General features: G+C 81.2%; 1 protein-coding gene across 1 annotated transcript in view; it reads right to left on the reverse strand.

The window, feature by feature from the left end:
• Window positions 1-22537, reverse strand: part of WDFY4 (WDFY family member 4) — a 243619-nt gene that overhangs the window by 82894 nt on the left and 138188 nt on the right. Inside the window, exon 42 of the mRNA XM_048505876.1 lies at window positions 6335-6483. Coding sequence (XP_048361833.1) covers window positions 6335-6483 — 149 coding nt within the window. The remainder of the gene's footprint in view (window positions 1-6334; window positions 6484-22537) is intronic.

Consider the following 22537-nt stretch of genomic DNA (forward strand, 5'->3'; position numbering starts at 1 on the left):
CAGTACTATAAAGGTGACATTAAACAATTGCATGATTGCCTCCAAAGGCATCTCCTGGGGCAAAATGTGTCGGGCTCTTCTGTTTGCTCAGGGATGCAGCAAAGGAATTAAAGGGAAATCATTTGGATAGCAACATCATCTGTGTAAATAATTAAAAATAAAATAAAAAGACCACAGATTTACACCATTTAAACCATCGATCAGAATTTGATGAGCCCCCAGCCCTGTTCCTTGGTTGAAAGAACAATATAAGATACAAGGATAATGCGATGTCAAAAATAGAAAACAGAATGGTCCAGTCCTGAGAACACTAGAATCCACAAAGCAGGCAAAGAATTCCAGTGGCACAGTTTTAAACCCATAGTTCAGTCTCAGTTTAAATGAAGATGCAAAAAGAACCGCACTGTTCTTTTTCAAAATCTGCCAGCCCCAAACAGAAGCCCCTGACAGGCAGTGTGGTGGCCTCTCTTCATACCTGCTCCTAAACCAAGATGGCTGAGGAGGCCACAGAGGCCCTTGAGATGCAGAGTTCAGACCCGGGGGCAGTTGGCCAGTGTTTCACATAGTTGTGTTGGTTAGTGATTCATGGCAAAACAAAACCAACGTCCCGTACTCCAGTGTATATCAAATCATTGCACTGCATAGTGGCTTTGGGAGCCTTCTCTGTCTTTGTATAAGCACAGTATTCTCTTTTGTTCTCTGATGCAGCTGCACCTCAGGAGGAGGGCTGAAGTTTTCATTGCATATAATATGGCTAAATTCTAGGTGAGGCCTGGAGACTTCCCAGATTCATGACCAATCTCCCTTCCCCTGGAAAATATGGTTGCTTTAGAAGGGTGGGCTTTCTGGTCTCACATCCCAGTGGAGCTCTCTCCGCTCCCCAAAACCTGCGCTCCCCAAGTACCATTCCCCAAATCTCCAGGAATTCTTCAACGTGGAGTTGGCAGTCTTATTTGGACAGGCAGGTGGCACAGCTGCAGGGGGTGGGGGCAGAGGCCTAGGATTTAAGTACCCTCCCCATCACATTGCAGCCAGGTAAGCATTTGGCTCCCTTGTGCCATGGACTCCATTTTTGTTTGTTTGTCCAGTTAAAATGAGGCCTCACCTCTGTTCCTGACTGAAAAAGAAGATAAACACACTCAAAAACCAACTCATGCCTTTCTATGCCAGGGATGTCTGGCCAAAATCTGGCAAGGGGAATCACATTGCTTAGGATTACAAACCCTAAGAATTCCATCCCAATTGCAACAGGAAAGGGGAAAACGGTACAGAGAAAAAGGTGTTTTCCACTGAAAACAAACAATAGACTCAAGTGACGTGTACAGAAAAAATGGTCGAATCCCCACTACCATCTTAGCCAGGTTTCAGAACACAAACTAACCAGGTTGGAGGGACGACCTCCCCATTGCTTGCGTGGCAGATTCTGTTTCTGGTGCTCGTTCTCCCCGTTAATCTGCGTTCCGGCAGAACCTGGTTGCAAGTGGCACAGACCCCATTAACATGGTTCAGAGCTGATCCGAGGGGAGGGATGAGGGTTGAAACCCTGACTTGTTACCCGCCCTGGAGTGTGACGCGGAATTCAGGCAACCAACCAGCGCTGCAATGCGCACGAAGCCTTTCTTTGCTTTTGCGATCAGCCAGCAGAAGGGGACACAAATGTTAAACAGTCAAACGTGTAACTTTGAATCGTTAATGGTTTACACAGGTAACGATTAACTGTTTGCACAGTTAAACAGTTAAACATTACACTTTTACACACTGGTTTTTTTGATCACACCCCTACAATGTACGTTTCTGAAGTGGGAAAAGGTCCCGCCTCATCAAGGCACGCCAGCCAATCAGGGGAGACCGGCGAAGCGAGCTCGCCTGGTAGTGGGGATTGCTGAGAGTCCTGCAACCGGGTGTGTCTGCTGCGTGCTCGCTGCGGTGGGGAGGGAGAAACTGCGATGGAGAGGACACGGTTTCACAATGAACAAGGTTTGGATCTGCGTGCAAATTTCAAGCGGGGATTAGACCAATATTACAAGAACAAAAGAGTTACAAGAACAAAAGAACAGCAAGGGATGTCCCAGGATCCAGATTTGTTCAATGCAGAGATCAGGTTTCTAGAGGATAAGCGAATAGACGGCATGGTCCAGTCCTGCTTCTCCTGGACTTTATGGTATACCACGTTGTTTGCCTTCTGAAGCTGCTGTTTCCTCCGGGGGGTGGGGGATCTCTGTAGTACGGAGATCTGTTGTGACTCCAGGAGGACTCCAGGCCCCACCTGGAGATGGGCAACCCTTTTTTAGATCTAGCCTCATAGGTGGATGCACAGTATTGCCCACCAAGCTGAGGTAACGTGAGCTGGGGCTGGAAGCAATTGATATTGTCCAGAACAATACCAATCTTCCCAGAGTTTGCATAACTCTGAATTCTGGGAGGTGCAAAGCAGACACACAACAAATGGTGGATTCTGGAACTCAGATTGTTTCATAAACAACAACAAACAAACTACCTTGCTGTAGTGACTGAAGCTCAAACAGCTGGATGATAGCTGTGCCCCAGGAGAGCTTGTTCCACCTCTATAGTTAGCCGACAAACTGAACCATCACTTGCTAACTAAGCATACAACAGCTAATATGGCCCCCCTACTGCTTTAACAAAATCCTGCTTCCACTTGACTGCTGCTCATAGAGCATGTCTGGCATTTCTGACGGCTTCCTGCAGAGCAAGAAGGAAGCTGGAATGTTTGCAGCAAGATGATGCGTGTCAAGACAAGCAGAGCCCGTCTCGTTGAAGCTTCAGCCCTCCTCTGCCACTGGGAGCAACTTAATTGAGTCGTCTTGTTCTGCAAGGAATGTAACAGTGTAATAAGGACACGGCATGCTGGGAGCACCAAGGAGCCCTGGCGTGGAATTATTCTTAATTGAAAAAGGAGCAATACAGGAGGCTGGGCTGGGCTGGGCCGGGCCGGGCCGGGCCAGTCAACTGAGGCTGCCTAATCCAACTGCCTCTTGGTCCAAAGGATGCGGGCAGTCACCTTCTCCTCCGTCCCACTTTTTCTGGACTATGCAGCTTCCAAGAGGAAGCCAGCTGGGTTCTCCTCCTCTAAGTGCATACTCTGGGTATGGGGTCCCCAATCTCCAGTTGGGGCCTGGAGATCTCCCACTGATCCCCAGATGACAGAGGGCAGTTGCCCTGGACAAAATTTTTTGGAGCGTGGATTCTAAGGCATTGTATCCAGCTAAGGTCCATCCCCCAACCCCACAGATTCCAAACACACACACACACACACAACACACACCCAAATTTCCAAGCATTCCCAGACCCAGAGCTGCAATCTTACTTGAAACTTTGATTAGGGTCAAAGTAGAAGAAGAGTTGGTTTTTATACCCTGTTTTCCCCAACCATAAGGAATCTCAGTGCAGTTTATGACTGCCTTCCCTGCAAATACCTTGTAAGGTAGGTGTGGCTGAGAGAGTTCCAAAGAACCGTGACTGGCCCATCAGTCACACTAGCAGGCTTCATGTGGAGGAGTGGGGAATCTAACCTGGTTCTCCAGATTACAGTTTGCTGCTCTTAACCACTACACTGCGCTGGCTCTCTTTAGGTAGCATTAGCTAGCATTGGAGTTAGGTCAGCATTAAAAGAGCAGCCATGTTGGTCTGCCGTAGAACAGCTAGACTGGAGTCCAGTCCCTTTTTATACACCAACCAGATTTTACAGGTTTTACAGAAAGGGAAACAATCTATCATATCATCTCTGAATTCCAGGAATAGTTTTTGATGTGCATGTATTTGTTTAGATGGGGCCTCAATACAATCTGAAGAGCTTCTTTGTACCACTTTTCTTCCTCAGAATAAAAGTTCTCTCCCCCCACCCCCACCCCACCCCCCATTATGGATCTTTCATGCAATTACAAGGCAGACTGGGAAGTTAAAATGGCACTGGAGCAAGCTAAGCTGATTGGCTTACCCTGCATTCCAAGCAGAGGGGGGGGGGGATGGGGGACAGACAGAGGGGGGGACACCCCAGGCACCACTTGCCTCTGTCACAGGTGTGTGTGTGTGTGGGGGGGATGAATTTGGCTGCTCCCTCCACCCATGCCGCCTTCTCCTCCTGGCTGTCTCCAAAGTACACAGTCCCCCTTTGAGAGCACTTGACCTGTGTGGCTCCTCCCCTGGTATCTGGCGCAGAAGCCTCCTGCAGAAGCCACACTGACATGGGCCAGCCTGTGGGCAGTTCCCTGGACTCAGGTGCAGAACCTGCTAATGCTGGGCCGCCAAAAACGAGGAAGCAGAAGCTGACCACTCTGTTCAGCCACAGCAGGCTGCTCAGGAGGAAATTCAGGCAGCAGAGTCAGCTACCAGCCTGTCCTCACCTGATGCCACGCACCTGTGAGATCTTGCACAGCCCTGCGATGAGCCAGCTGCGCAAAGGAGGCAGAGACGACGGCAGCAGCTACAGAGCCAAAGGAGGAGTGCTGTTTCTCTGCCAGGTGAGGCAGAAGGCTCTGCGAGATGGAGGCATCTGCATCTGAGGAGGACTGAGCTCTTGCAGGATCCCAGCCTCAGTAACCAGAACTCCCTCTATACACCTTGCCTTGGGCTGAACTCTGCCTGGGTGCAAGGAGTGCGCTTCCTGCTGTGTCTTCCTGTGCTTGCTGTAGCTCCCAGTCTGCCTGCCTGCCCTTGGATTCCAGTGCTCTGGACCTGGGACTGTCTGCCTACGCCTGCCTTGACCTATTGGACTGTGACCTGACCACGCTTGTGCTCGCTGCCCGTGTTGCCCTGTGAGGCTGGACCTGATCATGCCCTTCCTGCAGGCAGCACACATGCTCTTAGCTGCTTGCAAGTGGAACCCCCTCCATCCCTTGCAGGCCCAGGCCAGGTGGCGCCCCCTCCTCCTCCAAGCTACCCTCCTGGCGCTGCCCTCTGTCTTGCGGCTCAAATTGGCAGGCAGGCATCTGTGGGGTCCTGTCAGCCAGCCTTTCCCATGCCTTGGGCCCCGCTCTGTCCCCGCCGGGTGGGGGTGGGGGGGGCATGCAGCTGTTCTGCATCGCTCCTTCAGAGGGTCTGGCCTGTGGGAAGGGCTTCTCTCCCTGGGAGGAACCACGCATTGGCCTGTGTTTGGTGGACTGGCTGGAGCACTCCGGAAGCTGGATGGGGATATGCCCAATGCCTCCGCCCCTTTCCTGCTTCATCAGGGTGACGCCACAGGCCTCAAGGGCAACAACATCCACCCTGCAGTACAATGCTGTTCTCATCCAGTCCAGCAAGTGACAGGAGGTGAGCCAGGCTAGGCTGGGCAGGGCTGGGGGAAGCTCCAAGGGAACCACCCCAAAGAATGACCAAGGCCAAGAAACTGTTAGGAGATGGAAGGGAAAGAGGCTCGGCTGGGACAGCCTGACCATTCGCCCTCCTCCTACAGGGATGTGGCAATGGGACCCTCACGAATCCCCCCCTCACTGTCCTCCAGGTCGGCCCTACGGCGCAGTCCTTGGAAGAAGAAGTCTAAAGAGTCTTAATTGGGTTCAGCATGCAGAAGGCGCCGCTCGCCTGGACGAGGTGGACCCAGGCTCTGAAAGCAGGCGAGATGGGAAGGGGTTGTCTTTTCCTTCCACCCACCTTGAGCAGCACGATTTACAGCCCCCTCCCCACCCGCACCAAAAAAAGAAACATTCCGACTGCTGCTCGCCACATGCTCTGCCCCCGTTGCTGGTCCATGCTTGGGCACCCACCTTGGCTTGCCCAGTCTTCCTTCCCAAAGTGGACTTTGGTGCTAGAGGGCTCGGGTGAGGGGGACTCCCAACCTGGGCTCTCCTCCCCCTCCTACACCAGCCCTGGAAGCTGTGCCCTGGGGAGGGCAGCAATGCCATTTACTATAGATACACCCCTGATTCCAGGCCAGCTCTGAGGGCCAATCAGCTCAGTGGCAGAGGAGCTTCTTGGTGCACAGAAGGTCAGAAGGTTCAACCTCCAGTAACTCCAGTTGAAAGGACAAGGTAGTCGGTGACCTCTGCTGAGACCCTGGAGAGCTGCTGCCAGCCTGAGTAGACAATACTGAGCTTGATGGACTGAGGGTCTCATTCAGTATAAAGCAGCTACATGTGTTCAGGTGCTGGAGACCACAGTATGTGAGCTGACACTGATCATCATTGCCACAGTGAGATCGGATCCCAGTGGCCCCTGTGGCACAGGCAAATGATGCTGGAGCGGGTTCCACTTGCTTATGGCCACCCGTGGACCTCTAGGGCAGCAGCCCACTGAGAAATTTCCCTAGGCAATACGTGGCCAGTCCTCCCGGCCCAATGATGTCTTGGAAGTCACTCCTACCCTCATTTTATTGTACCTTTTCATCCTCTGCCAACTCTTGCAAGATTATTCTTCTTTCTACGCACACTTCCAACAGATCTTCTGAATAACTTTCATTCAAGGAAGGAAAGAATGTCAGCTGGCCAAAATCCATCTTTCTCTCTCCTCCCCTCAGCTGGTGGTCTTCTGTATGAATATGAAGGACAGGTATCAATGGAAGCTAAGAAATCTCTTTCACACAGGAATACAATCTGCCCTGGAAACTGGTACTGTGTCCAGAAACACACACACCTCCAAACAAAAAACACACACACCTCCAAAACCTAGGGCAGTGGTGGCGAACCTTTGGCACTCCAGATGTTATGGACTACAATTCCCATGGTGGGGGGGGGGGGGGGTGGGGGGGGGGGGGGGTGGGGGGGGGGGGGGGTGGGGGGGGGGGGGGGTGGGGGGGGGGGGGGGTGGGGGGGGGGGGGGGTGGGGGGGGGGGGGGGTGGGGGGGGGGGGGGGTGGGGGGGGGGGGGGGTGGGGGGGGGGGGGGGTGGGGGGGGGGGGGGGTGGGGGGGGGGGGGGGTGGGGGGGGGGGGGGGTGGGGGGGGGGGGGGGTGGGGGGGGGGGGGGGTGGGGGGGGGGGGGGGTGGGGGGGGGGGGGGGTGGGGGGGGGGGGGGGTGGGGGGGGGGGGGGGTGGGGGGGGGGGGGGGTGGGGGGGGGGGGGGGTGGGGGGGGGGGGGGGTGGGGGGGGGGGGGGGTGGGGGGGGGGGGGGGTGGGGGGGGGGGGGGGTGGGGGGGGGGGGGGGTGGGGGGGGGGGGGGGTGGGGGGGGGGGGGGGTGGGGGGGGGGGGGGGTGGGGGGGGGGGGGGGTGGGGGGGGGGGGGGGTGGGGGGGGGGGGGGGTGGGGGGGGGGGGGGGTGGGGGGGGGGGGGGGTGGGGGGGGGGGGGGGTGGGGGGGGGGGGGGGTGGGGGGGGGGGGGGGTGGGGGGGGGGGGGGGTGGGGGGGGGGGGGGGTGGGGGGGGGGGGGGGTGGGGGGGGGGGGGGGTGGGGGGGGGGGGGGGTGGGGGGGGGGGGGGGTGGGGGGGGGGGGGGGTGGGGGGGGGGGGGGGTGGGGGGGGGGGGGGGTGGGGGGGGGGGGGGGTGGGGGGGGGGGGGGGTGGGGGGGGGGGGGGGTGGGGGGGGGGGGGGGTGGGGGGGGGGGGGGGTGGGGGGGGGGGGGGGTGGGGGGGGGGGGGGGTGGGGGGGGGGGGGGGTGGGGGGGGGGGGGGGTGGGGGGGGGGGGGGGTGGGGGGGGGGGGGGGTGGGGGGGGGGGGGGGTGGGGGGGGGGGGGGGTGGGGGGGGGGGGGGGTGGGGGGGGGGGGGGGTGGGGGGGGGGGGGGGTGGGGGGGGGGGGGGGTGGGGGGGGGGGGGGGTGGGGGGGGGGGGGGGTGGGGGGGGGGGGGGGTGGGGGGGGGGGGGGGTGGGGGGGGGGGGGGGTGGGGGGGGGGGGGGGTGGGGGGGGGGGGGGGTGGGGGGGGGGGGGGGTGGGGGGGGGGGGGGGTGGGGGGGGGGGGGGGTGGGGGGGGGGGGGGGTGGGGGGGGGGGGGGGTGGGGGGGGGGGGGGGTGGGGGGGGGGGGGGGTGGGGGGGGGGGGGGGTGGGGGGGGGGGGGGGTGGGGGGGGGGGGGGGTGGGGGGGGGGGGGGGTGGGGGGGGGGGGGGGTGGGGGGGGGGGGGGGTGGGGGGGGGGGGGGGTGGGGGGGGGGGGGGGTGGGGGGGGGGGGGGGTGGGGGGGGGGGGGGGTGGGGGGGGGGGGGGGTGGGGGGGGGGGGGGGTGGGGGGGGGGGGGGGTGGGGGGGGGGGGGGGTGGGGGGGGGGGGGGGTGGGGGGGGGGGGGGGTGGGGGGGGGGGGGGGTGGGGGGGGGGGGGGGTGGGGGGGGGGGGGGGTGGGGGGGGGGGGGGGTGGGGGGGGGGGGGGGTGGGGGGGGGGGGGGGTGGGGGGGGGGGGGGGTGGGGGGGGGGGGGGGTGGGGGGGGGGGGGGGTGGGGGGGGGGGGGGGTGGGGGGGGGGGGGGGTGGGGGGGGGGGGGGGTGGGGGGGGGGGGGGGTGGGGGGGGGGGGGGGTGGGGGGGGGGGGGGGTGGGGGGGGGGGGGGGTGGGGGGGGGGGGGGGTGGGGGGGGGGGGGGGTGGGGGGGGGGGGGGGTGGGGGGGGGGGGGGGTGGGGGGGGGGGGGGGTGGGGGGGGGGGGGGGTGGGGGGGGGGGGGGGTGGGGGGGGGGGGGGGTGGGGGGGGGGGGGGGTGGGGGGGGGGGGGGGTGGGGGGGGGGGGGGGTGGGGGGGGGGGGGGGTGGGGGGGGGGGGGGGTGGGGGGGGGGGGGGGTGGGGGGGGGGGGGGGTGGGGGGGGGGGGGGGTGGGGGGGGGGGGGGGTGGGGGGGGGGGGGGGTGGGGGGGGGGGGGGGTGGGGGGGGGGGGGGGTGGGGGGGGGGGGGGGTGGGGGGGGGGGGGGGTGGGGGGGGGGGGGGGTGGGGGGGGGGGGGGGTGGGGGGGGGGGGGGGTGGGGGGGGGGGGGGGTGGGGGGGGGGGGGGGTGGGGGGGGGGGGGGGTGGGGGGGGGGGGGGGTGGGGGGGGGGGGGGGTGGGGGGGGGGGGGGGTGGGGGGGGGGGGGGGTGGGGGGGGGGGGGGGTGGGGGGGGGGGGGGGTGGGGGGGGGGGGGGGTGGGGGGGGGGGGGGGTGGGGGGGGGGGGGGGTGGGGGGGGGGGGGGGTGGGGGGGGGGGGGGGTGGGGGGGGGGGGGGGTGGGGGGGGGGGGGGGTGGGGGGGGGGGGGGGTGGGGGGGGGGGGGGGTGGGGGGGGGGGGGGGTGGGGGGGGGGGGGGGTGGGGGGGGGGGGGGGTGGGGGGGGGGGGGGGTGGGGGGGGGGGGGGGTGGGGGGGGGGGGGGGTGGGGGGGGGGGGGGGTGGGGGGGGGGGGGGGTGGGGGGGGGGGGGGGTGGGGGGGGGGGGGGGTGGGGGGGGGGGGGGGTGGGGGGGGGGGGGGGTGGGGGGGGGGGGGGGTGGGGGGGGGGGGGGGTGGGGGGGGGGGGGGGTGGGGGGGGGGGGGGGTGGGGGGGGGGGGGGGTGGGGGGGGGGGGGGGTGGGGGGGGGGGGGGGTGGGGGGGGGGGGGGGTGGGGGGGGGGGGGGGTGGGGGGGGGGGGGGGTGGGGGGGGGGGGGGGTGGGGGGGGGGGGGGGTGGGGGGGGGGGGGGGTGGGGGGGGGGGGGGGTGGGGGGGGGGGGGGGTGGGGGGGGGGGGGGGTGGGGGGGGGGGGGGGTGGGGGGGGGGGGGGGTGGGGGGGGGGGGGGGTGGGGGGGGGGGGGGGTGGGGGGGGGGGGGGGTGGGGGGGGGGGGGGGTGGGGGGGGGGGGGGGTGGGGGGGGGGGGGGGTGGGGGGGGGGGGGGGTGGGGGGGGGGGGGGGTGGGGGGGGGGGGGGGTGGGGGGGGGGGGGGGTGGGGGGGGGGGGGGGTGGGGGGGGGGGGGGGTGGGGGGGGGGGGGGGTGGGGGGGGGGGGGGGTGGGGGGGGGGGGGGGTGGGGGGGGGGGGGGGTGGGGGGGGGGGGGGGTGGGGGGGGGGGGGGGTGGGGGGGGGGGGGGGTGGGGGGGGGGGGGGGTGGGGGGGGGGGGGGGTGGGGGGGGGGGGGGGTGGGGGGGGGGGGGGGTGGGGGGGGGGGGGGGTGGGGGGGGGGGGGGGTGGGGGGGGGGGGGGGTGGGGGGGGGGGGGGGTGGGGGGGGGGGGGGGTGGGGGGGGGGGGGGGTGGGGGGGGGGGGGGGTGGGGGGGGGGGGGGGTGGGGGGGGGGGGGGGTGGGGGGGGGGGGGGGTGGGGGGGGGGGGGGGTGGGGGGGGGGGGGGGTGGGGGGGGGGGGGGGTGGGGGGGGGGGGGGGTGGGGGGGGGGGGGGGTGGGGGGGGGGGGGGGTGGGGGGGGGGGGGGGTGGGGGGGGGGGGGGGTGGGGGGGGGGGGGGGTGGGGGGGGGGGGGGGTGGGGGGGGGGGGGGGTGGGGGGGGGGGGGGGTGGGGGGGGGGGGGGGTGGGGGGGGGGGGGGGTGGGGGGGGGGGGGGGTGGGGGGGGGGGGGGGTGGGGGGGGGGGGGGGTGGGGGGGGGGGGGGGTGGGGGGGGGGGGGGGTGGGGGGGGGGGGGGGTGGGGGGGGGGGGGGGTGGGGGGGGGGGGGGGTGGGGGGGGGGGGGGGTGGGGGGGGGGGGGGGTGGGGGGGGGGGGGGGTGGGGGGGGGGGGGGGTGGGGGGGGGGGGGGGTGGGGGGGGGGGGGGGTGGGGGGGGGGGGGGGTGGGGGGGGGGGGGGGTGGGGGGGGGGGGGGGTGGGGGGGGGGGGGGGTGGGGGGGGGGGGGGGTGGGGGGGGGGGGGGGTGGGGGGGGGGGGGGGTGGGGGGGGGGGGGGGTGGGGGGGGGGGGGGGTGGGGGGGGGGGGGGGTGGGGGGGGGGGGGGGTGGGGGGGGGGGGGGGTGGGGGGGGGGGGGGGTGGGGGGGGGGGGGGGTGGGGGGGGGGGGGGGTGGGGGGGGGGGGGGGTGGGGGGGGGGGGGGGTGGGGGGGGGGGGGGGTGGGGGGGGGGGGGGGTGGGGGGGGGGGGGGGTGGGGGGGGGGGGGGGTGGGGGGGGGGGGGGGTGGGGGGGGGGGGGGGTGGGGGGGGGGGGGGGTGGGGGGGGGGGGGGGTGGGGGGGGGGGGGGGTGGGGGGGGGGGGGGGTGGGGGGGGGGGGGGGTGGGGGGGGGGGGGGGTGGGGGGGGGGGGGGGTGGGGGGGGGGGGGGGTGGGGGGGGGGGGGGGTGGGGGGGGGGGGGGGTGGGGGGGGGGGGGGGTGGGGGGGGGGGGGGGTGGGGGGGGGGGGGGGTGGGGGGGGGGGGGGGTGGGGGGGGGGGGGGGTGGGGGGGGGGGGGGGTGGGGGGGGGGGGGGGTGGGGGGGGGGGGGGGTGGGGGGGGGGGGGGGTGGGGGGGGGGGGGGGTGGGGGGGGGGGGGGGTGGGGGGGGGGGGGGGTGGGGGGGGGGGGGGGTGGGGGGGGGGGGGGGTGGGGGGGGGGGGGGGTGGGGGGGGGGGGGGGTGGGGGGGGGGGGGGGTGGGGGGGGGGGGGGGTGGGGGGGGGGGGGGGTGGGGGGGGGGGGGGGTGGGGGGGGGGGGGGGTGGGGGGGGGGGGGGGTGGGGGGGGGGGGGGGTGGGGGGGGGGGGGGGTGGGGGGGGGGGGGGGTGGGGGGGGGGGGGGGTGGGGGGGGGGGGGGGTGGGGGGGGGGGGGGGTGGGGGGGGGGGGGGGTGGGGGGGGGGGGGGGTGGGGGGGGGGGGGGGTGGGGGGGGGGGGGGGTGGGGGGGGGGGGGGGTGGGGGGGGGGGGGGGTGGGGGGGGGGGGGGGTGGGGGGGGGGGGGGGTGGGGGGGGGGGGGGGTGGGGGGGGGGGGGGGTGGGGGGGGGGGGGGGTGGGGGGGGGGGGGGGTGGGGGGGGGGGGGGGTGGGGGGGGGGGGGGGTGGGGGGGGGGGGGGGTGGGGGGGGGGGGGGGTGGGGGGGGGGGGGGGTGGGGGGGGGGGGGGGTGGGGGGGGGGGGGGGTGGGGGGGGGGGGGGGTGGGGGGGGGGGGGGGTGGGGGGGGGGGGGGGTGGGGGGGGGGGGGGGTGGGGGGGGGGGGGGGTGGGGGGGGGGGGGGGTGGGGGGGGGGGGGGGTGGGGGGGGGGGGGGGTGGGGGGGGGGGGGGGTGGGGGGGGGGGGGGGTGGGGGGGGGGGGGGGTGGGGGGGGGGGGGGGTGGGGGGGGGGGGGGGTGGGGGGGGGGGGGGGTGGGGGGGGGGGGGGGTGGGGGGGGGGGGGGGTGGGGGGGGGGGGGGGTGGGGGGGGGGGGGGGTGGGGGGGGGGGGGGGTGGGGGGGGGGGGGGGTGGGGGGGGGGGGGGGTGGGGGGGGGGGGGGGTGGGGGGGGGGGGGGGTGGGGGGGGGGGGGGGTGGGGGGGGGGGGGGGTGGGGGGGGGGGGGGGTGGGGGGGGGGGGGGGTGGGGGGGGGGGGGGGTGGGGGGGGGGGGGGGTGGGGGGGGGGGGGGGTGGGGGGGGGGGGGGGTGGGGGGGGGGGGGGGTGGGGGGGGGGGGGGGTGGGGGGGGGGGGGGGTGGGGGGGGGGGGGGGTGGGGGGGGGGGGGGGTGGGGGGGGGGGGGGGTGGGGGGGGGGGGGGGTGGGGGGGGGGGGGGGTGGGGGGGGGGGGGGGTGGGGGGGGGGGGGGGTGGGGGGGGGGGGGGGTGGGGGGGGGGGGGGGTGGGGGGGGGGGGGGGTGGGGGGGGGGGGGGGTGGGGGGGGGGGGGGGTGGGGGGGGGGGGGGGTGGGGGGGGGGGGGGGTGGGGGGGGGGGGGGGTGGGGGGGGGGGGGGGTGGGGGGGGGGGGGGGTGGGGGGGGGGGGGGGTGGGGGGGGGGGGGGGTGGGGGGGGGGGGGGGTGGGGGGGGGGGGGGGTGGGGGGGGGGGGGGGTGGGGGGGGGGGGGGGTGGGGGGGGGGGGGGGTGGGGGGGGGGGGGGGTGGGGGGGGGGGGGGGTGGGGGGGGGGGGGGGTGGGGGGGGGGGGGGGTGGGGGGGGGGGGGGGTGGGGGGGGGGGGGGGTGGGGGGGGGGGGGGGTGGGGGGGGGGGGGGGTGGGGGGGGGGGGGGGTGGGGGGGGGGGGGGGTGGGGGGGGGGGGGGGTGGGGGGGGGGGGGGGTGGGGGGGGGGGGGGGTGGGGGGGGGGGGGGGTGGGGGGGGGGGGGGGTGGGGGGGGGGGGGGGTGGGGGGGGGGGGGGGTGGGGGGGGGGGGGGGTGGGGGGGGGGGGGGGTGGGGGGGGGGGGGGGTGGGGGGGGGGGGGGGTGGGGGGGGGGGGGGGTGGGGGGGGGGGGGGGTGGGGGGGGGGGGGGGTGGGGGGGGGGGGGGGTGGGGGGGGGGGGGGGTGGGGGGGGGGGGGGGTGGGGGGGGGGGGGGGTGGGGGGGGGGGGGGGTGGGGGGGGGGGGGGGTGGGGGGGGGGGGGGGTGGGGGGGGGGGGGGGTGGGGGGGGGGGGGGGTGGGGGGGGGGGGGGGTGGGGGGGGGGGGGGGTGGGGGGGGGGGGGGGTGGGGGGGGGGGGGGGTGGGGGGGGGGGGGGGTGGGGGGGGGGGGGGGTGGGGGGGGGGGGGGGTGGGGGGGGGGGGGGGTGGGGGGGGGGGGGGGTGGGGGGGGGGGGGGGTGGGGGGGGGGGGGGGTGGGGGGGGGGGGGGGTGGGGGGGGGGGGGGGTGGGGGGGGGGGGGGGTGGGGGGGGGGGGGGGTGGGGGGGGGGGGGGGTGGGGGGGGGGGGGGGTGGGGGGGGGGGGGGGTGGGGGGGGGGGGGGGTGGGGGGGGGGGGGGGTGGGGGGGGGGGGGGGTGGGGGGGGGGGGGGGTGGGGGGGGGGGGGGGTGGGGGGGGGGGGGGGTGGGGGGGGGGGGGGGTGGGGGGGGGGGGGGGTGGGGGGGGGGGGGGGTGGGGGGGGGGGGGGGTGGGGGGGGGGGGGGGTGGGGGGGGGGGGGGGTGGGGGGGGGGGGGGGTGGGGGGGGGGGGGGGTGGGGGGGGGGGGGGGTGGGGGGGGGGGGGGGTGGGGGGGGGGGGGGGTGGGGGGGGGGGGGGGTGGGGGGGGGGGGGGGTGGGGGGGGGGGGGGGTGGGGGGGGGGGGGGGTGGGGGGGGGGGGGGGTGGGGGGGGGGGGGGGTGGGGGGGGGGGGGGGTGGGGGGGGGGGGGGGTGGGGGGGGGGGGGGGTGGGGGGGGGGGGGGGTGGGGGGGGGGGGGGGTGGGGGGGGGGGGGGGTGGGGGGGGGGGGGGGTGGGGGGGGGGGGGGGTGGGGGGGGGGGGGGGTGGGGGGGGGGGGGGGTGGGGGGGGGGGGGGGTGGGGGGGGGGGGGGGTGGGGGGGGGGGGGGGTGGGGGGGGGGGGGGGTGGGGGGGGGGGGGGGTGGGGGGGGGGGGGGGTGGGGGGGGGGGGGGGTGGGGGGGGGGGGGGGTGGGGGGGGGGGGGGGTGGGGGGGGGGGGGGGTGGGGGGGGGGGGGGGTGGGGGGGGGGGGGGGTGGGGGGGGGGGGGGGTGGGGGGGGGGGGGGGTGGGGGGGGGGGGGGGTGGGGGGGGGGGGGGGTGGGGGGGGGGGGGGGTGGGGGGGGGGGGGGGTGGGGGGGGGGGGGGGTGGGGGGGGGGGGGGGTGGGGGGGGGGGGGGGTGGGGGGGGGGGGGGGTGGGGGGGGGGGGGGGTGGGGGGGGGGGGGGGTGGGGGGGGGGGGGGGTGGGGGGGGGGGGGGGTGGGGGGGGGGGGGGGTGGGGGGGGGGGGGGGTGGGGGGGGGGGGGGGTGGGGGGGGGGGGGGGTGGGGGGGGGGGGGGGTGGGGGGGGGGGGGGGTGGGGGGGGGGGGGGGTGGGGGGGGGGGGGGGTGGGGGGGGGGGGGGGTGGGGGGGGGGGGGGGTGGGGGGGGGGGGGGGTGGGGGGGGGGGGGGGTGGGGGGGGGGGGGGGTGGGGGGGGGGGGGGGTGGGGGGGGGGGGGGGTGGGGGGGGGGGGGGGTGGGGGGGGGGGGGGGTGGGGGGGGGGGGGGGTGGGGGGGGGGGGGGGTGGGGGGGGGGGGGGGTGGGGGGGGGGGGGGGTGGGGGGGGGGGGGGGTGGGGGGGGGGGGGGGTGGGGGGGGGGGGGGGTGGGGGGGGGGGGGGGTGGGGGGGGGGGGGGGTGGGGGGGGGGGGGGGTGGGGGGGGGGGGGGGTGGGGGGGGGGGGGGGTGGGGGGGGGGGGGGGTGGGGGGGGGGGGGGGTGGGGGGGGGGGGGGGTGGGGGGGGGGGGGGGTGGGGGGGGGGGGGGGTGGGGGGGGGGGGGGGTGGGGGGGGGGGGGGGTGGGGGGGGGGGGGGGTGGGGGGGGGGGGGGGTGGGGGGGGGGGGGGGTGGGGGGGGGGGGGGGTGGGGGGGGGGGGGGGTGGGGGGGGGGGGGGGTGGGGGGGGGGGGGGGTGGGGGGGGGGGGGGGTGGGGGGGGGGGGGGGTGGGGGGGGGGGGGGGTGGGGGGGGGGGGGGGTGGGGGGGGGGGGGGGTGGGGGGGGGGGGGGGTGGGGGGGGGGGGGGGTGGGGGGGGGGGGGGGTGGGGGGGGGGGGGGGTGGGGGGGGGGGGGGGTGGGGGGGGGGGGGGGTGGGGGGGGGGGGGGGTGGGGGGGGGGGGGGGTGGGGGGGGGGGGGGGTGGGGGGGGGGGGGGGTGGGGGGGGGGGGGGGTGGGGGGGGGGGGGGGTGGGGGGGGGGGGGGGTGGGGGGGGGGGGGGGTGGGGGGGGGGGGGGGTGGGGGGGGGGGGGGGTGGGGGGGGGGGGGGGTGGGGGGGGGGGGGGGTGGGGGGGGGGGGGGGTGGGGGGGGGGGGGGGTGGGGGGGGGGGGGGGTGGGGGGGGGGGGGGGTGGGGGGGGGGGGGGGTGGGGGGGGGGGGGGGTGGGGGGGGGGGGGGGTGGGGGGGGGGGGGGGTGGGGGGGGGGGGGGGTGGGGGGGGGGGGGGGTGGGGGGGGGGGGGGGTGGGGGGGGGGGGGGGTGGGGGGGGGGGGGGGTGGGGGGGGGGGGGGGTGGGGGGGGGGGGGGGTGGGGGGGGGGGGGGGTGGGGGGGGGGGGGGGTGGGGGGGGGGGGGGGTGGGGGGGGGGGGGGGTGGGGGGGGGGGGGGGTGGGGGGGGGGGGGGGTGGGGGGGGGGGGGGGTGGGGGGGGGGGGGGGTGGGGGGGGGGGGGGGTGGGGGGGGGGGGGGGTGGGGGGGGGGGGGGGTGGGGGGGGGGGGGGGTGGGGGGGGGGGGGGGTGGGGGGGGGGGGGGGTGGGGGGGGGGGGGGGTGGGGGGGGGGGGGGGTGGGGGGGGGGGGGGGTGGGGGGGGGGGGGGGTGGGGGGGGGGGGGGGTGGGGGGGGGGGGGGGTGGGGGGGGGGGGGGGTGGGGGGGGGGGGGGGTGGGGGGGGGGGGGGGTGGGGGGGGGGGGGGGTGGGGGGGGGGGGGGGTGGGGGGGGGGGGGGGTGGGGGGGGGGGGGGGTGGGGGGGGGGGGGGGTGGGGGGGGGGGGGGGTGGGGGGGGGGGGGGGTGGGGGGGGGGGGGGGTGGGGGGGGGGGGGGGTGGGGGGGGGGGGGGGTGGGGGGGGGGGGGGGTGGGGGGGGGGGGGGGTGGGGGGGGGGGGGGGTGGGGGGGGGGGGGGGTGGGGGGGGGGGGGGGTGGGGGGGGGGGGGGGTGGGGGGGGGGGGGGGTGGGGGGGGGGGGGGGTGGGGGGGGGGGGGGGTGGGGGGGGGGGGGGGTGGGGGGGGGGGGGGGTGGGGGGGGGGGGGGGTGGGGGGGGGGGGGGGTGGGGGGGGGGGGGGGTGGGGGGGGGGGGGGGTGGGGGGGGGGGGGGGTGGGGGGGGGGGGGGGTGGGGGGGGGGGGGGGTGGGGGGGGGGGGGGGTGGGGGGGGGGGGGGGTGGGGGGGGGGGGGGGTGGGGGGGGGGGGGGGTGGGGGGGGGGGGGGGTGGGGGGGGGGGGGGGTGGGGGGGGGGGGGGGTGGGGGGGGGGGGGGGTGGGGGGGGGGGGGGGTGGGGGGGGGGGGGGGTGGGGGGGGGGGGGGGTGGGGGGGGGGGGGGGTGGGGGGGGGGGGGGGTGGGGGGGGGGGGGGGTGGGGGGGGGGGGGGGTGGGGGGGGGGGGGGGTGGGGGGGGGGGGGGGTGGGGGGGGGGGGGGGTGGGGGGGGGGGGGGGTGGGGGGGGGGGGGGGTGGGGGGGGGGGGGGGTGGGGGGGGGGGGGGGTGGGGGGGGGGGGGGGTGGGGGGGGGGGGGGGTGGGGGGGGGGGGGGGTGGGGGGGGGGGGGGGTGGGGGGGGGGGGGGGTGGGGGGGGGGGGGGGTGGGGGGGGGGGGGGGTGGGGGGGGGGGGGGGTGGGGGGGGGGGGGGGTGGGGGGGGGGGGGGGTGGGGGGGGGGGGGGGTGGGGGGGGGGGGGGGTGGGGGGGGGGGGGGGTGGGGGGGGGGGGGGGTGGGGGGGGGGGGGGGTGGGGGGGGGGGGGGGTGGGGGGGGGGGGGGGTGGGGGGGGGGGGGGGTGGGGGGGGGGGGGGGTGGGGGGGGGGGGGGGTGGGGGGGGGGGGGGGTGGGGGGGGGGGGGGGTGGGGGGGGGGGGGGGTGGGGGGGGGGGGGGGTGGGGGGGGGGGGGGGTGGGGGGGGGGGGGGGTGGGGGGGGGGGGGGGTGGGGGGGGGGGGGGGTGGGGGGGGGGGGGGGTGGGGGGGGGGGGGGGTGGGGGGGGGGGGGGGTGGGGGGGGGGGGGGGTGGGGGGGGGGGGGGGTGGGGGGGGGGGGGGGTGGGGGGGGGGGGGGGTGGGGGGGGGGGGGGGTGGGGGGGGGGGGGGGTGGGGGGGGGGGGGGGTGGGGGGGGGGGGGGGTGGGGGGGGGGGGGGGTGGGGGGGGGGGGGGGTGGGGGGGGGGGGGGGTGGGGGGGGGGGGGGGTGGGGGGGGGGGGGGGTGGGGGGGGGGGGGGGTGGGGGGGGGGGGGGGTGGGGGGGGGGGGGGGTGGGGGGGGGGGGGGGTGGGGGGGGGGGGGGGTGGGGGGGGGGGGGGGTGGGGGGGGGGGGGGGTGGGGGGGGGGGGGGGTGGGGGGGGGGGGGGGTGGGGGGGGGGGGGGGTGGGGGGGGGGGGGGGTGGGGGGGGGGGGGGGTGGGGGGGGGGGGGGGTGGGGGGGGGGGGGGGTGGGGGGGGGGGGGGGTGGGGGGGGGGGGGGGTGGGGGGGGGGGGGGGTGGGGGGGGGGGGGGGTGGGGGGGGGGGGGGGTGGGGGGGGGGGGGGGTGGGGGGGGGGGGGGGTGGGGGGGGGGGGGGGTGGGGGGGGGGGGGGGTGGGGGGGGGGGGGGGTGGGGGGGGGGGGGGGTGGGGGGGGGGGGGGGTGGGGGGGGGGGGGGGTGGGGGGGGGGGGGGGTGGGGGGGGGGGGGGGTGGGGGGGGGGGGGGGTGGGGGGGGGGGGGGGTGGGGGGGGGGGGGGGTGGGGGGGGGGGGGGGTGGGGGGGGGGGGGGGTGGGGGGGGGGGGGGGTGGGGGGGGGGGGGGGTGGGGGGGGGGGGGGGTGGGGGGGGGGGGGGGTGGGGGGGGGGGGGGGTGGGGGGGGGGGGGGGTGGGGGGGGGGGGGGGTGGGGGGGGGGGGGGGTGGGGGGGGGGGGGGGTGGGGGGGGGGGGGGGTGGGGGGGGGGGGGGGTGGGGGGGGGGGGGGGTGGGGGGGGGGGGGGGTGGGGGGGGGGGGGGGTGGGGGGGGGGGGGGGTGGGGGGGGGGGGGGGTGGGGGGGGGGGGGGGTGGGGGGGGGGGGGGGTGGGGGGGGGGGGGGGTGGGGGGGGGGGGGGGTGGGGGGGGGGGGGGGTGGGGGGGGGGGGGGGTGGGGGGGGGGGGGGGTGGGGGGGGGGGGGGGTGGGGGGGGGGGGGGGTGGGGGGGGGGGGGGGTGGGGGGGGGGGGGGGTGGGGGGGGGGGGGGGTGGGGGGGGGGGGGGGTGGGGGGGGGGGGGGGTGGGGGGGGGGGGGGGTGGGGGGGGGGGGGGGTGGGGGGGGGGGGGGGTGGGGGGGGGGGGGGGTGGGGGGGGGGGGGGGTGGGGGGGGGGGGGGGTGGGGGGGGGGGGGGGTGGGGGGGGGGGGGGGTGGGGGGGGGGGGGGGTGGGGGGGGGGGGGGGTGGGGGGGGGGGGGGGTGGGGGGGGGGGGGGGTGGGGGGGGGGGGGGGTGGGGGGGGGGGGGGGTGGGGGGGGGGGGGGGTGGGGGGGGGGGGGGGTGGGGGGGGGGGGGGGTGGGGGGGGGGGGGGGTGGGGGGGGGGGGGGGTGGGGGGGGGGGGGGGTGGGGGGGGGGGGGGGTGGGGGGGGGGGGGGGTGGGGGGGGGGGGGGGTGGGGGGGGGGGGGGGTGGGGGGGGGGGGGGGTGGGGGGGGGGGGGGGTGGGGGGGGGGGGGGGTGGGGGGGGGGGGGGGTGGGGGGGGGGGGGGGTGGGGGGGGGGGGGGGTGGGGGGGGGGGGGGGTGGGGGGGGGGGGGGGTGGGGGGGGGGGGGGGTGGGGGGGGGGGGGGGTGGGGGGGGGGGGGGGTGGGGGGGGGGGGGGGTGGGGGGGGGGGGGGGTGGGGGGGGGGGGGGGTGGGGGGGGGGGGGGGTGGGGGGGGGGGGGGGTGGGGGGGGGGGGGGGTGGGGGGGGGGGGGGGTGGGGGGGGGGGGGGGTGGGGGGGGGGGGGGGTGGGGGGGGGGGGGGGTGGGGGGGGGGGGGGGTGGGGGGGGGGGGGGGTGGGGGGGGGGGGGGGTGGGGGGGGGGGGGGGTGGGGGGGGGGGGGGGTGGGGGGGGGGGGGGGTGGGGGGGGGGGGGGGTGGGGGGGGGGGGGGGTGGGGGGGGGGGGGGGTGGGGGGGGGGGGGGGTGGGGGGGGGGGGGGGTGGGGGGGGGGGGGGGTGGGGGGGGGGGGGGGTGGGGGGGGGGGGGGGTGGGGGGGGGGGGGGGTGGGGGGGGGGGGGGGTGGGGGGGGGGGGGGGTGGGGGGGGGGGGGGGTGGGGGGGGGGGGGGGTGGGGGGGGGGGGGGGTGGGGGGGGGGGGGGGTGGGGGGGGGGGGGGGTGGGGGGGGGGGGGGGTGGGGGGGGGGGGGGGTGGGGGGGGGGGGGGGTGGGGGGGGGGGGGGGTGGGGGGGGGGGGGGGTGGGGGGGGGGGGGGGTGGGGGGGGGGGGGGGTGGGGGGGGGGGGGGGTGGGGGGGGGGGGGGGTGGGGGGGGGGGGGGGTGGGGGGGGGGGGGGGTGGGGGGGGGGGGGGGTGGGGGGGGGGGGGGGTGGGGGGGGGGGGGGGTGGGGGGGGGGGGGGGTGGGGGGGGGGGGGGGTGGGGGGGGGGGGGGGTGGGGGGGGGGGGGGGTGGGGGGGGGGGGGGGTGGGGGGGGGGGGGGGTGGGGGGGGGGGGGGGTGGGGGGGGGGGGGGGTGGGGGGGGGGGGGGGTGGGGGGGGGGGGGGGTGGGGGGGGGGGGGGGTGGGGGGGGGGGGGGGTGGGGGGGGGGGGGGGTGGGGGGGGGGGGGGGTGGGGGGGGGGGGGGGTGGGGGGGGGGGGGGGTGGGGGGGGGGGGGGGTGGGGGGGGGGGGGGGTGGGGGGGGGGGGGGGTGGGGGGGGGGGGGGGTGGGGGGGGGGGGGGGTGGGGGGGGGGGGGGGTGGGGGGGGGGGGGGGTGGGGGGGGGGGGGGGTGGGGGGGGGGGGGGGTGGGGGGGGGGGGGGGTGGGGGGGGGGGGGGGTGGGGGGGGGGGGGGGTGGGGGGGGGGGGGGGTGGGGGGGGGGGGGGGTGGGGGGGGGGGGGGGTGGGGGGGGGGGGGGGTGGGGGGGGGGGGGGGTGGGGGGGGGGGGGGGTGGGGGGGGGGGGGGGTGGGGGGGGGGGGGGGTGGGGGGGGGGGGGGGTGGGGGGGGGGGGGGGTGGGGGGGGGGGGGGGTGGGGGGGGGGGGGGGTGGGGGGGGGGGGGGGTGGGGGGGGGGGGGGGTGGGGGGGGGGGGGGGTGGGGGGGGGGGGGGGTGGGGGGGGGGGGGGGTGGGGGGGGGGGGGGGTGGGGGGGGGGGGGGGTGGGGGGGGGGGGGGGTGGGGGGGGGGGGGGGTGGGGGGGGGGGGGGGTGGGGGGGGGGGGGGGTGGGGGGGGGGGGGGGTGGGGGGGGGGGGGGGTGGGGGGGGGGGGGGGTGGGGGGGGGGGGGGGTGGGGGGGGGGGGGGGTGGGGGGGGGGGGGGGTGGGGGGGGGGGGGGGTGGGGGGGGGGGGGGGTGGGGGGGGGGGGGGGTGGGGGGGGGGGGGGGTGGGGGGGGGGGGGGGTGGGGGGGGGGGGGGGTGGGGGGGGGGGGGGGTGGGGGGGGGGGGGGGTGGGGGGGGGGGGGGGTGGGGGGGGGGGGGGGTGGGGGGGGGGGGGGGTGGGGGGGGGGGGGGGTGGGGGGGGGGGGGGGTGGGGGGGGGGGGGGGTGGGGGGGGGGGGGGGTGGGGGGGGGGGGGGGTGGGGGGGGGGGGGGGTGGGGGGGGGGGGGGGTGGGGGGGGGGGGGGGTGGGGGGGGGGGGGGGTGGGGGGGGGGGGGGGTGGGGGGGGGGGGGGGTGGGGGGGGGGGGGGGTGGGGGGGGGGGGGGGTGGGGGGGGGGGGGGGTGGGGGGGGGGGGGGGTGGGGGGGGGGGGGGGTGGGGGGGGGGGGGGGTGGGGGGGGGGGGGGGTGGGGGGGGGGGGGGGTGGGGGGGGGGGGGGGTGGGGGGGGGGGGGGGTGGGGGGGGGGGGGGGTGGGGGGGGGGGGGGGTGGGGGGGGGGGGGGGTGGGGGGGGGGGGGGGTGGGGGGGGGGGGGGGTGGGGGGGGGGGGGGGTGGGGGGGGGGGGGGGTGGGGGGGGGGGGGGGTGGGGGGGGGGGGGGGTGGGGGGGGGGGGGGGTGGGGGGGGGGGGGGGTGGGGGGGGGGGGGGGTGGGGGGGGGGGGGGGTGGGGGGGGGGGGGGGTGGGGGGGGGGGGGGGTGGGGGGGGGGGGGGGTGGGGGGGGGGGGGGGTGGGGGGGGGGGGGGGTGGGGGGGGGGGGGGGTGGGGGGGGGGGGGGGTGGGGGGGGGGGGGGGTGGGGGGGGGGGGGGGTGGGGGGGGGGGGGGGTGGGGGGGGGGGGGGGTGGGGGGGGGGGGGGGTGGGGGGGGGGGGGGGTGGGGGGGGGGGGGGGTGGGGGGGGGGGGGGGTGGGGGGGGGGGGGGGTGGGGGGGGGGGGGGGTGGGGGGGGGGGGGGGTGGGGGGGGGGGGGGGTGGGGGGGGGGGGGGGTGGGGGGGGGGGGGGGTGGGGGGGGGGGGGGGTGGGGGGGGGGGGGGGTGGGGGGGGGGGGGGGTGGGGGGGGGGGGGGGTGGGGGGGGGGGGGGGTGGGGGGGGGGGGGGGTGGGGGGGGGGGGGGGTGGGGGGGGGGGGGGGTGGGGGGGGGGGGGGGTGGGGGGGGGGGGGGGTGGGGGGGGGGGGGGGTGGGGGGGGGGGGGGGTGGGGGGGGGGGGGGGTGGGGGGGGGGGGGGGTGGGGGGGGGGGGGGGTGGGGGGGGGGGGGGGTGGGGGGGGGGGGGGGTGGGGGGGGGGGGGGGTGGGGGGGGGGGGGGGTGGGGGGGGGGGGGGGTGGGGGGGGGGGGGGGTGGGGGGGGGGGGGGGTGGGGGGGGGGGGGGGTGGGGGGGGGGGGGGGTGGGGGGGGGGGGGGGTGGGGGGGGGGGGGGGTGGGGGGGGGGGGGGGTGGGGGGGGGGGGGGGTGGGGGGGGGGGGGGGTGGGGGGGGGGGGGGGTGGGGGGGGGGGGGGGTGGGGGGGGGGGGGGGTGGGGGGGGGGGGGGGTGGGGGGGGGGGGGGGTG

This window comes from Sphaerodactylus townsendi, linkage group LG08, assembly GCF_021028975.2.
Source record: "Sphaerodactylus townsendi isolate TG3544 linkage group LG08, MPM_Stown_v2.3, whole genome shotgun sequence".
In the NCBI taxonomy this organism is placed as follows: Eukaryota; Metazoa; Chordata; class Lepidosauria; order Squamata; family Sphaerodactylidae; genus Sphaerodactylus; species Sphaerodactylus townsendi.